The sequence below is a fragment of the Gouania willdenowi genome, chromosome 6, assembly GCF_900634775.1.
Source record: "Gouania willdenowi chromosome 6, fGouWil2.1, whole genome shotgun sequence".
Lineage (NCBI taxonomy): Eukaryota > Metazoa > Chordata > Actinopteri > Blenniiformes > Gobiesocidae > Gouania > Gouania willdenowi.
The window spans coordinates 32119430-32133711 of NC_041049.1; the positions used below are offsets into that span (position 1 = coordinate 32119430).

At 38.0% G+C, this 14282-nt stretch overlaps 1 protein-coding gene across 1 annotated transcript; it reads left to right on the top strand.

Annotated features, from left to right (window-relative positions):
- The first annotated feature begins 1366 nt into the window (after positions 1-1366).
- yars2 (tyrosyl-tRNA synthetase 2, mitochondrial) lies at positions 1367-12296 on the top strand. Its single transcript, XM_028450097.1, has 5 exons — positions 1367-2138; positions 6009-6176; positions 6245-6400; positions 9477-9647; positions 12076-12296. The coding sequence occupies exons 1-5, from the start codon at positions 1372-1374 to the stop codon at positions 12233-12235; spliced, it is 1422 nt and encodes a 473-aa protein (XP_028305898.1). The 5' UTR covers positions 1367-1371; the 3' UTR covers positions 12236-12296.
- Positions 12297-14282: the final 1986 nt, after the last annotated feature.

The following is a 14282-nucleotide window of genomic DNA, read 5'->3' on the forward strand; positions in this document are numbered from 1 at the left end:
TATTTCAGAAAGTTTCACTTTTACAGTTACAGTTGGAAACCTTTGTTAATTGAATATCCTAGTTATATTACAGCAACCAAATTAAACTATATCAACTAAGTGAATTAATAAAAATGGCCTGTGTAAAGGTTTTTTCAAACTAAAAAATTATCTTGTGAAATCTGACCTGTTGACCTGAACAACTGAAAGAATCAGAATCAAGAATCATTATTTCTTGGCAGAAATGCTTTTAAATACTTGCTGTACATTCAGCTGACATAAAAATCTTGTTTTCAAATATGTAGAATAATTGTGAATTTATCAGTAGCAGAAGTAGTTTTTATATTTTAGTAAATTTTTTGCAGGCACTTTTTTTGTCCGTCAAATGTATTTAAAATAAACTAAAATTAAAGAGAGAAAGTTATTTAACTGTTTAACCTTGCCATAATTTTATTTATTTATACATTTTTTTAAATTGAAAAAAAAATGTTTATGGTCTTGGTCTTGGTCTCAGCTTGTCTCGGTCTTGGTCTTGACTCGGTCTCGGCTCCCGAAAGTCTTGGTCTTGTCTTGGTCTCGGTGCATTCTGGTCTCGGGCAAGTCTTGGTCTCGGATAGTGTGGTCTTGAACACAACACTATTAAGTGCACCTGTTTTAATATTATTAACCAGGCCTGGCTGTCCCGCCAGGCAACCCAGGCGGGCGCCTAGGGCGCCATCTGCTGAAGGGGCACCCTTTACAATCACTGTACATGTTTTCTCTTAATTACATATTATTTTTCAAAGGCAGTGGCTAACCGTACGGTTGCCATATCAAAATACTCACATTCTAACGTACGCAGGGCCCCTCATTGGCCAGTTTAGGTCACGTGATAGGTCAGTCATTGGCCAGTTTAGGTCACTTGACTAAGACTAAACCTAACCGTTAACCTAACCCTAAAAAACTTTGCGATATAGGGTTATAACCTAATCCTAAACTTTATTAAAATCTGTAACTATACCTGCTGATCTTATGACATTATTTATGCATATTTATATTTATTTTATTTTAATTATTGTTCTATTCTGTATAGTTTTATTGTGTTGTGTGCACAGTGTTCTTTTGTTTTAAGGTTTGTGTTACTGACTAGTTAAACCAAACAGGAAAGTAGAAATTTCCTTGAACTGAAACTTTTACATTTTATTTTACCTTTTGATTGCAATGTTTTGTATTTTGTACCATTGTTGTTGTTAACTCAAGACATAAAGACGTAAAAGTCTTGCATAGGGCACTGAATGACCTAAAGCCGGCCCTGTTATTAACATTACAGCAGCACTACGTACACTAGAGGGCGCTGTTTTACCCACAGTTCTCTCCGTCTCCGCTTTTCTACTTCCGGTATCATTATCCAACATGGTAGCGTCCATGGTGCGGTGTGGACGCCGTGTTCTGCTCAGAGGGACCGCTGTTTCTCTCCTGTGGAGGTCTGAGCTCCACAGCTCTGCCTCGGCTCGCTCCGGGCTGCTCCTCGGCCTCCACACACGCGGTGTGCTGAGCGGCTCCTTCCCGGAGGACGCGGCTCAAGACCGGCTCCCCTCTCTGCTGCTGTCCGGAGCACAGACCGTGTACTGCGGCTTTGACCCCACGGCCGACAGCCTCCATGTGGGGAACTTGCTGGCCCTTATCGGCCTGCTGCACTTCCGCAGCGCCGGCCATCACGTGATCGCCGTGCTGGGGGGAGCCACGGCTCAGATTGGAGACCCGAGCGGGAGGACCGGGGAGCGGGAGCGGGTGAGCGCGGACACGGTGGAGAAAAACACGGTCAGCATCCGGGACAGCATCCACAGGATCTTCACCAACCACGAGATGCATTTCCACCACAGCTCCAGGTCCCTGGGCACCATGACGGTCCTGAACAATCTCAGCTGGTACCGGAACCGGGACGTCGTGGGCTTTTTGTCCGAGGCTGGAAGACACCTTAGGATGGGCACCATGCTGAGCCGCCACAGCGTTCAGTCCAGACTAAAGAGTGCAGAAGGACTGAGTCTAACAGAGTTCACCTACCAGTTGTTCCAGGCATACGATTTCCACCATCTGAACCAGGTTTACGGCTGCAGGATCCAACTGGGAGGAACGGACCAACTGGGAAACCTGATGTCTGGACACGACTTCATCCACAAGTAAATGTTCTGCCATGTTTAAACTGTCTCACACATTCCATACTCCAGGAAAACGGGTTTTCCACGGTCAATTTGGAAGTTTAAAAGAAAAGGCACAAGAATAAAATAAAACAAAGTCCCATCATTCCCAACTACCTCAAGGCCCGAATCCTAAAACTAGTACCTGACCCACACTAGTTTACAGCACAAGGTTTGCGATGGGTTTAAAGTAAAGGTAGTGGCTATCAGTACGTAATACGTGTCAATGAGCAGCAGTCTATCCGTAGACAGCGCCCCTCATTGGCCAGTTTAAATAAACTGGCCAATAAATTAACGGAACTTTAGGTCACGTGCTGCACATATCACGTGACCTGAAGTTCCGTCAGTTTTATTATAACTCATATTATTTTTAGCTACCCCGCTAACCCGTTTATTTTAGCCCTAACGCAGGATGTACCCTAAAATGTTTACTTTTTTCTATATGTATTCTTAAAGGTGGAATTTGCCGTGTTAAATATGTTAAAATAAAAAATAAAAAACATGTCAAAAGTGGGATTGGAATCCACGTTAGCAGAAGGAATAATCCTTGAGTCAGGCGTCTTAGACCACTCGGCCATCCTGACATGGTGGTAACTAGGGGTGTCCCTATCAGATATCGGTCCGATATCAGCCTGAAATTGAATATCGGATTTCAATTTTTTTTTTCTCCAATTCATTTTTTATCTATTTTATTCAATTGTAGAAAACTGTAGATATTGAAGGTTACATGTATGTAACCAATTGGTTAACTTTTTCTCATACCTACTGTTGATGACTATTGTTCTCTATTTGAGTGACATCACTTGATCAAGCCTTTTCTAACATTCCACACTACAAAATAAGTATTTTTTAATTATTAAAAAAAAATAATAAGTATGTATGATTCATGCTGATATCAGATCAATATCGGTATCGGCCGATACGCAAGGCTGCAATATCAGTATCATATCGGAAATGGGGAAAAAATTGTATCGGGTAGGGATGTAACGATTCACTCAACTCCCGATACGATTCGATTCACGATACTGGGTTCACGATACGATTCTCTCACGATTCATTGTAGAAAATGGGACTGTAGACAAATGATGACTGAAAAATATTCCTTTATTTTTGGGGGGAAAAAATACTGTACTATTTTCCTTTTATATTTAATTGTCAAAAGAATGCCTTGATAAACTATTCAAAAAAATGCAATTTAACTAAAAATACATCTTGAATGAAATAAATAAAGGAATAATATAAATGAAGAAAAAGCCAATTAATTTAAATTCTGGTTCTAGTGCAACTGAAAATGTATTTTGTGCCTTAACAATTGGACTTAAAAAAAAAAGAAAAAAACAGTCATTGCACTGTATTTACATCAGATATTTGTTTGGACCAGCAGAGGGCGCTGTTAACCCAGTGGTCGGTTGGCATGCAGTTATTCTTGCAGTGAAGAAGCGATGCTATGCTAGCAGACAGAGCTAATAGAAAAACGTGACTTTTACAGATATTCATGTAATATTACAGATTTTATTTCAGTGCTAAAGGTGTAAGGAATCATTTATGAACATGTTTAAGAGTAGAATGCGGCCAGAAAGAAAGTCGTAGCAGATTCCGCCCGCTGCCTACACTTTTGGACGAGAAGGAGAAATGAATAGCGCCCTCTGCTGCTTAAAAAAAGTACTGCGATTCAATTTTCAGAGCATCGATGTAAACCCTGATACCTATGAATCGATTTTTAACTGCCCTCACGATGAATCGTTACATCCCTAGTATTGGGACATCCCTAGTGATAACACAGGCACATTTACGCGTTTGTAACAAAGATCCGGCAACGTCATTTTTCGTACGGATAGACAGCTGGTATATCGATACGTATTATGTATTAGTAGACACTTCCTAAAGGAAAACATGTTTCTGACAGTGCTGCTAATACCAACTATAGATATTTGTTAAACTATCATCTGCTGTGGGTTGATTTGATGAAATTATGACCAAACAAGTGGCTCAGTTTGACATTAACAGTTGGTGACCACAGCATGCTGACCTGCCACCAGTTAATTACAGTTTGAGCTGATCCATTCCCCATTGTTTTTGATGGAGGAAACTGGAAGCACTGAGGAGAAATATTTGATGGAGAGGGGGAAAAATGCTGAGAATAATATAAAGAACATGCTACATGTTGGGTGTAACAGTTCAGCTGATGAATTTAGGGATATTGCATGTCATTTCACCAATGGCTCACGCACTTCGGTCTCCAAAAAATCTGAAATTAAATTCTGAAACGACTAATAAACAAATGATAAGACGCAGAGGCACACTGCAATCGCCTCATGTAAAGGAATTTTAATATCGGCGAGTGGTAAAATAACCCAAAAGTTGGGGTCCATAATAAAAATGAAGTCACATGAAGAAAAAATGTTTTATATCCCAAGAAAGAGTAATCTTTAGACTATAAATTAAAACAGATCAGATGTTTTCTTCTATGTACATTTACAGTTTCAGTAATACCCATCAGCAATATGCTCTTTTTCTTTCTCTTTTGTGCATCCATCATGTTGTTTTCATCCTTCTGTTTAATAGTTGGGTTCTGTCATTGTCTCCTTCCCTCAAAGTTCAGGTAGTGTCAGATGATCTACAACAGATGTGGCTTCCATCATGTGCCCTGCACATTCATAAAAGGAGTGAAAACATAACTTATTAATAGTCTGAATTTAAATATATCTAAGGAAGTAGTTGGTTAAACCTGTTTATTAGTCAATATAATTGGCCTTTAATCACAAAGAACTATGTCTGCCTGGCAAAAATTACAGCTACTACTGCAAATTTGTGTAATATGTGTGTTTTCTATTTTATTTATTCTATTTATTTAAGGGCTTAACAGGGAGAGGACTTGGGTGACTCAAAGTTTGATATGTCCATCTACTAAGATGACTTGAATCATGAATTACTTTTAATTTAAGCAGCATTGAATTTAATTAAATGTTTTATTTTTTAAATGATTTTCATGAATACAGTACATTTAATAATCGAATGTCAGAAAAATATAAAAATTAAAATCCCTTTAAATTGCCTGTAACATAAATATATTTGTATTCACTTTCTGTTTGAGTCAGTGCTACAGAAGATCTGTTTGTATTTGAAGTTTTTATTTTTTAGTTTTTTAGTATTAAAAATACTGATATCTGATTTTGGAAACAAATAGAAACAAAAGAAAACAAAGATTGGCTTTTATCGGACTGCATCTAAAATCTCCGATATTATATTATATTTATTCAAATGTAGAGTACTTAGATATTATTGAAGGTTAAAATGTATGTAACCAGTTGGTTAATAATAAATGGGTCAGTTTTTCTCATACCTACTGTTGCTGACTATTGTTCTCTGTTTGAGTGACATCACTTGACCAAGCCTTTTCTAACATTTCACACTACAAAATAAGACGTAAAAGTATGTATGATTTGTGCTGATATTGGCATCGGCCAACGGTCAAAACTGCAATATCGGGGTTGTATCAGACATCCTTATTTTGTATATCTGTATTTATGGTCCTGTAGGAAGAGAGTCCTGCAAGGACCCCAATGACAGACAACTTCAGACAGAGGTAGAACAACAGACAACCCACCCCCTGCAAAAGCAACAATTTTTCCATTTCCATATCTGTGCCAGCAACAATAATACTTTAGACTAGTGTAAGTTTGTACTGAGTGACTATCTAAACTTAGCTCTGGTTAATCTCTTCTCACATCAAACAGATATTTTAGACTATACTGATATTTCCAAGCATAATAAGTGTTATGACGACTTATTGCTTCCCTGCTAAAAGAAAGTTTACTGGTACAAGTGAAAGTAACCCTGTGGTCTCCCTAGAGTGAGTGGTGAGGAGGTGTACGGACTGACCATCCCATTGGTCACCAGCTCTGTTGGAGACAAACTGGGAAAAACAGCTGGTAACGCTGTGTGGCTCAACCGGGACAGGACGTCGCCCTTCGAGCTCTACCAGTTCTTCCTCAGACAGCCTGACTCAGTCGTGGAGCTGTAGGTGAAACATGTGATTACATATAAAGCCCTTGATGCACATAAAGCTGATACAACTGTTTCTGCAGGTACCTAAAGTTGTTCACCTTCCTGCCTCTGGCTGAGGTGGAGCGGCTGATGGAGCAGCAGAGGGAGGATCCCAGTAAGAGGGTCGCCCACAAACGGCTGGCGGCGGAGGCGACTAAACTCGTGCACGGAAAAGAGGGCCTGGCGAGTGCCAAAAGGTTCTGTTACCTCTGTAGTCATTGCTAATGTCATGTGTTTTATTTGTTTGTTGGATTATGTCAGGGTTAGAGTTATAATCTCAGTCCAGAGGTAAACTCAGACCGTGACACCTTAAAACACATGGCGTTTTATTTTGAAGGAACCGGAAGTACACTCGAAGAAGTAAGTAGAAAAGCTGTTCTTACCTTTTAATTTTTATAAGTTAAGATATATAAACATTAGGAATGTGCGATATTTTATCGTTTGATTTATCGTCAAAAATATTCTCACCGGTAAGAATATGTCATCCCACGATATAAACGATAAATTCCCATGTCGGAAATTAGCGAGGGCCACGGGCCATTTGTCCTTCAATTTAGCCAAGAATGTCCCTAAAAACCTTGTTCCACAGGCCAAAACGCTCTCTGTTTGTTGTCAACTTATTATTCTATAGAGTGGTGCGCTGTTCACGTCAGTGAAGCCACCGCGGCCGCCCGCGGGGCCTGGGGACAGCGTATGTAAGGTGTGCACCACCACCGCTCCCGCCCCCAGCTCTCTCACACACACAGACAGCGGTGCTCGTCTCAGCTCCCTGAAGCTGCTGAGCTGTGATACATCATGGACCGCTACTTGGTTAAGACCTGACAACCATCCAACAAAGTGAACCAATCCAAGTTCCTCCGTCATGTTCACCCAAAGTTCCACAAACACGGGGACAGAGATGAACTCGAAGCATCGATTATGAACTGGAAACTCAACTAAAGCTAACTATGCTAAGCTAACCCACCGACACACAGACTGGGCTAAGAGCTAATGCTAACCACTCCATATAAGGAATAGACAGAGAGCCATCGATTTGTTTATGGTCAGATTTAACACTTGTATGGAAGGATAAAAGCTGAACATGTCACACATTGTGTGAAATAAATGTTAGCATAAATACTAATGTCACTATTAATCCGTCCCAACTTGTGAAATGCAATATCTTTTAATTATATTTCACGTGTTCACAGACAAAGCTGGTCCCATTAGACTAATGTAACTATTGAGATTATTACACCTTAATATACTGAATGATTTAATCATCAGCTTGATCTGGTTTAATTTTAGGAAATCGGAGTTATTTATCAACCATAACTTTATGTAACTCATTATCAGATAAATGAAACAAGATTCATCAGCAGTAAAAACACTGGAGTTATTTTTGCTTTTCATGTGATTTTTTTTTTTTTAGAAAATAATTTCATTTTAAGTGAGGAAATAAATTAATAACATGCAATAACACTAATAGAGTGATCCACATGCACTAATATATTCCATAAAATATCAGCTCACAAACTCTTTGAGTCAGCAGTTATTATATCCTTTTTTTAATGTGTCTAGTGTTGATGTATTAAAATTTATTTTTGTTTGTAAGGAACCTGTTTACACTTTAAGTTGGGAATTGTGATGTGTAAATACCAGAAATTATCGGGATAATTTAGTCCATATCGCCCATCCCTAATAAACATATTGTTTGATTAATAGATACATAGTTAAATGAAATGTTGATATATCTTAACCTTTAAAAAGAAATAGAAATGAACAGCTTTCAACTAACTATCGTATCCGAAGCATCATATATTGATGACGTGTAGTTCCGGTTTCTTCAAAATACGTCATGTCATGTTTTATGTCCTGAGGCCGTTGAGTCTGACGACTTTTATTTTGAAGCCTGAGGTCGTGTCATTGAACAGTGTTTGATTTGACTGAGGTTTTCCTGATACCTGAGAGGATGTCCTAAAATATACACCGTAACCATTAGGGATGCATTATAAATATGGATAGTAGCATGTTTCTTGTTTTTTTTGCCCCAATAACACAGTCCTGACCATTTACCCTTTGACCCTGGTCACCCTGCGCCGCTCTGTGCTAAGTAGGGGTGGGACCTCTGGGTAACTCACAATACGATACGCGATACAAAGCTCACCATAACGATTATCTCACGGTATGACGATACTGCAATTATCAATATATTGGTCAGAAATCAATCTACAATAATCTATGACATAGCAAGAAAAAAAAGATTAAGTGAAAAAATACAGTTTTTATTTTACATTTCTGGAAGACAATAAATTGAAAAAGTGTCCAATGAACAGTGACACTATTTTAGTGCAACATTTCTGTAAATACCAATGTAAATAAATAAGTATCTCCAATAGTGCTTTCTGTAAACAAAAAATAGGGTCTTTCTTACCAGTGACACCAGTATAGTGCAATATTCCAGTAAACAATATATTGGTTCCTTTAACAAACAGTGACAAAATTTCTGTGAAGATGTACCTGCACATTTTAGTGAAAAAGCAGAAAAGGTTAAAAAAAAAAAAAAATCGATACTTAGCGGGAGCATATTGATAATCGATCGTGTGGAAAAATATTGCAATATTTTGCCGTATCAAGATATTGTCACACTGCTAGTGCTAAGCTAGTCAAAACATGTGGAACTCCTGCTCCTTTAGTCTGAGGATAAAAGCACCTTTACCGTCTGCAATATGTGGAAGATGAAGATTATGAGAGAAGGGAAATACCTTAAGTTTCACCTAAAAATCACACCGTTTATAATAGAATATGAAACAGCCACTGCACAGACAAACAAGATTACATCAAATATGTTTCAGAAACATCATTATTTGTAGTTCTCATCTCTTTAGTATAACAGTGGCAAGTCAAATATGCTTTAATAGATTATTTGTTTTCTCTTTGACAGGAACACATCTAGTCTTTATATTTCTGTATACAGTATAGTAAATGGTTTTTCTCAAGAGGGGCACTTGTTAGCGAATGCACTTTGATTTATTTTAAATTGATTGTTGTCATGTTTTCTGAGACATGTCCTCACCCTTTGTCTGCCTCGCATTGTTTAAAATGATACGACTTCACAAAAACCTTACAAAGTATCAACTCTTCAGTGTCACAGATTGAATTCATATTTAAGATACAAATGTTTTTAAAGTCACAATTGGAAGAAAAATGTTCTTTAAAATAAGCAATGGAAGATGAAAAGTATCTGATTGGCTGGACTAGAATGTGTATGAGTGATGATGGATGTTGTTGCAGGTGCACCAACGCACTGTTCCACAGCAGTGTGCAGGCGTTGGAGGAGATGAGTGATGAAGAGCTTCAGGAACTGTTCATCGAAGCACCGTTTCATGAGCTGCTGCTGGAACCAGGAACCACTGTGATCGATGCCTGCCGCATGGTCAACGCCATCCCCGAGGGTCGCAGAGGGTGAGAGAAAGCACAGTCCACATACCAATAGCTTAGGTTGAGTCACCGAGACGCTAATATTTGATTTAGAAGTGGAGTATTAGATAAAGGAGGCCTGGACTTATTAAGTCATTGGCTCAGTGTGTTCATCATTTTTAGGCAGTCTTTGACTCTGTCATACATTTAAAAGCACATGAACCCTAAGCACAATGTGTTCCAGAAAAAATTCAAATATCAATATTAAAATGTTTTTTTTTTTTAAATATCAATTTCTAAAAATTCCAATAAAAATGTTTCAACAACTCAAAAAAAACAGGGAAGAAATTACATTTTATTTTTCTAATGACAAAGGGTTTGTGAATGCACTGATGACTACTTGATTTTAAAATCAATCAGAAATTCTCCATTTTTTTTGATTTGGTTCTTTTGTTATCCTGTTTTTGGTTTTAAATTAATAAAACAAAAAAAAAACCAATCCATTTTTTTTTATTTGGTTTTGAAATGAAATAACCAAAGATTGAAGGGTTCGTGGATTCTTTTCATACAAACGCGTTGTAGCATTAGCTGCCTATAATTCCCTATTTCTAAGCTAACTGAGGAACAAGATGAGTGAATCTAAATCTATCCTAATCTAAAAGTAAAGAAAATTATACTGCATTTTTCCTACAAGGTTAATACATTTTTCCATAAAACACAATAACAAACAAAACAAAGTTATTGATAATGTGCTCTTATAATTGTGGGATTTTCCTGTCTTTTGTTGACAAAGAAAATCATATACCGGTACTGTATGTATGAGGTTAAATTCCAACTGTACAAAGTAACAGTAATCACTAAAGGGTGCCTGTAGGGAACTTTCATTGCAACCTCTATCAGAAGATCATGGACAACTGCTATTGCATCGGGGGCCACAAACATGTGACTGTCTGATCCAAGGGCCAAATAATAAACATTCATGTCAACATTTAGAATGTTGACCAATCTAAGCATTAACACAAGAAACAAACAACAGTCATTTTGTGTTTTTTGTTGTTGTTTAGTATATTTTTCTCTTACTTCATATGATTTTTTTGTGTATTCTCTCATTTTGTATATTTTTTTCTTGAATTTCATTTGTCGTATTCTGTGTTTTTGCAGTCAATTTGTTTGTTTACTTTGGGGGCCGCCCGCTACCCATGTCTAATGGCACGTTCGCATCAAACACGTCCAAAGCGTCAACAGCATCAGGTTAAATAGACAATATATAGTGGTCGTGCTTCTAGGGAGCTTCAGAGGTCGCGCTGTGCGGCGCGTTTTGAAGCTTTATGGTACGTTCACACAGCGGGACCTCTGGCGCTCCCTAGAAGTGTGTCTACCATATATTATCTATGTAAACCTGATGCTGTTGGACGCGTTTGGTGTGAATGTGCCATTACGCACTGCGGACGCTGTGCGTTTTGAGATTTCAAGCTTTTGACGTACGTCCGGCACTTCCAACTCGGCCGACGCTGGAGTTAGGATTGTTGAACTTTTGGGGCATATTGCGGCGCGTTGACCAATCAGGAGCGTTCCCCAACCCTGACGTATTCAGAATAATGAGGGGAAAAAAAACACTAACCGGAGGCGGAGACAGATGGACAGGCACTCTATTCCAGCAGAAGAGCGCCCTGTCCTGGTAGGAGATGCGAGCACCAGTGCGGGTCAGCAGGTCGTCAAACTGGGCACGGGAGAGACGGAAGTAGCGCTGAAAGCGACTCTCCTCCGAAAGCGGCTCTAATGAATCCAGAAATGGCGCCGAGGCGTAAATAAAGCCAAGCCACTCTCTGGATAATGTAGAGCCGATGAACGGGAGTCTGAGGCGGTGCATTCAGCAAGGAACTCCAAACTTTATTCTTCATTCATCCACACTTCTCTAATCACAGTGCACACACTGAGTCACACCAAAATACATCCGACCGTAAACACCTCCTTCACAACACAATGTTCCCCACCACTTCACAGTCAGTGGGTGAATTATGAATGTAACTGATCGTCACAATATCATCCATTCTATGAACACCACTGGCAACAGAGAAGCCCCTCCCTTAAACGGGCTCCCTTCCCAACTTGTTTGGACGCGCGTCCCGAGCATTTTTGATCCTGGTGACAAACGTATGATTCAGTGAGCACAAGCGTCCAACTACGAGCGTGAGGCACGATTTTGATGCCCAAAATGCATTTGGTGTGAACATACCATAATGTACAGTATAATACTAGAGGTTTATTCGGGTAATGTTTGTTTTTATAATATATCAGCAATGGGATGTTCCCCTGAATACTCTCTCTACATTTGTCATTAAGTGCACAATTGTAGCAACTCATTATACCAACAGCATGACCAAAGTGCTTTTTACTTCTTCAGTGCATGCTGATTGATGCATATTCACAAACAAACTTGGCTCTTGAGCAGACGGTGTTTGTTTGTGTGCAGGTACCAGATGGTGTCAGACGGAGCAGTTTGGATCAACCACAAGCAGGAGGAGAATCCAGAGCAGGTCATGATTCCTAAACTCCACATTCTCTCTAATGGACTCAGTCTCCTCAGAGTGGGCAAGAAAAACTTCTACATCATCAAGTGGCTCAGTCTGTAAGGTTACTGTTCAATCACCAATAGGCAAAGCCCAGAGGAAGAAGACCTGAGATCTCAGCAGAAGGTATTTTTTGTTATTTAAATATGTTACTGTACAGTTTGTGTAATACTGTAAATTAAAAGCCTTCTATTTACCATTAGTTTCCTTTCTTTATTCTGCTGCAGAGATGATTTGTGTGAACACTAGGGGGCGTCCTTGTACTGCTCTATTCTGCTTCTCATGGCAGATAGTAGCAGCTGTGACCTCTGAGATAAACATTTATTTCCAGCTGCTTAGCATCATTTCTCACAAACCAGTTATTGCACAATTTCATGCAGGCCTATTTTTAACTTGATGAAACATGAGGTCAACGTAAATGTTAACATGCATTTATTTCCTTTAGTAGTGGAAAATAGTATGAGTTAATAAATTACATTCTTTGCAATTAGTTTATATATATGTATATTTTGGTCATATTTAGTTAACATTAAATCTTGACTTTCTCACACTTAAATGTCTATAACACGATCTTTGAAATGTTCTGTTAAATTTAAACATGTGTAATCCATCTATTCATCAGACATTTCCTGTTAAATGTCTCAGGGATGTGATTTTCACAATTATTCAAACCAGTGGGGAGTCAAATTTGTATTTTTTTATTTTTTTTAATTGTGCAGATATTGAGTTATTTTTCATATAATGTCTGGTTCAAACTGCCATTTTTTTATTAGATAAAGCTGGATTTTGGGTTATGGCTTGTTAAGAAAGGTTTGATAGTGGGTTTAATCCAGAGGTGTTAAACACATTATATTGCCGGGAACACAATTGGTGTAATTTTGTTTTAAGTGAGCTGCACCAGAAAACTCATGGCTCAAGAATGTGCAAGTAGTTGTTAGTATTGTTATGAAAAAAACTAAACCATTGCTTGACATAACCCAAGAATGCACCATCAGAGGTCTCTGTTTAAAAAAGAAACTGGAATATAGTTATTATTTTGTGAATTTACCCTAATTTGTTGTTAATATTGGTTTCTATAATGATTTCATTTTGTACATATAATTTAGTTTAGGTCACTTTAAAGTTTTTATATTTTGTTTGGACAATTTATTGAAGTTTATTTATATTCATCATTTTATGTGTATTGGTTTAAGGTAACTATTTACATTGAGTTCTTGTTTTCAGAAAACAGAAATGGTCAAAAACATGATATTGTGCTTTGTGTGTAAACATTGTCAGTAGAATTTGCAAAGAAGCATCACCTCAAATCTTGCCGTAGCTTTGCCCTGCTGCTATATATTTTCTATGCAGTTTGTATGTTTTTGATAGGATTTTATTTACTTTTGTGGCACTTTTTTATTGCAGTATGTTAAAAGTAACTACTAGTGAAATGCATGAAGTTTTGATGGGAAAAAAATGGCAGGTAAAAGAGATTTTGGGTTGAAATAAGAGATTGTATGAGGACGTGGTTCACTAGAATGGAAACAGAGGTTTTGTCCACAGACATCATGATTTTTCATTAAATTTTTAATAATTTTTCTTCATACAATTTACAATAGGTGACATTAACAAAGCAAGAGTACATTTAGTACATTTACAAACGCCAGCTTTCACATCAGTCATTAACATACAAGTATAAAAATAAATTAAAGCGAGATAAATTATTATATTTACAATTTACATTTACAGTTAAAACTCAATACAAGCTCTTAGGTCTTCACAGCTTTAGAGTCGGTGCAGTGCTTTAAAGTGATTATGTATGAGGATAAAAGTGATTGGGATACTATGAATGTACGTTTCTGGTTGGATAATTTAGAGCAGTGTATATGATATTTTGCCATTAAGATCAGGTTTACAGGACAGGATATTTTTGGAGGGAAGTTTTTTTTCACAAACACCAAAAATAACATTTAAAAAAAATCAAATTGTATGTCTATATTAAGCTTTCCATTCGTGTGTGTGTAGATGTTGGTGTGTGCGTTAATCTGCCTGGTCCATGGTAAAGTGGGCGGGTCCAAGTGCTCACTGGCCAATGGGCGACCTTCTATGCATTTAAATAGATGCGTCTGTC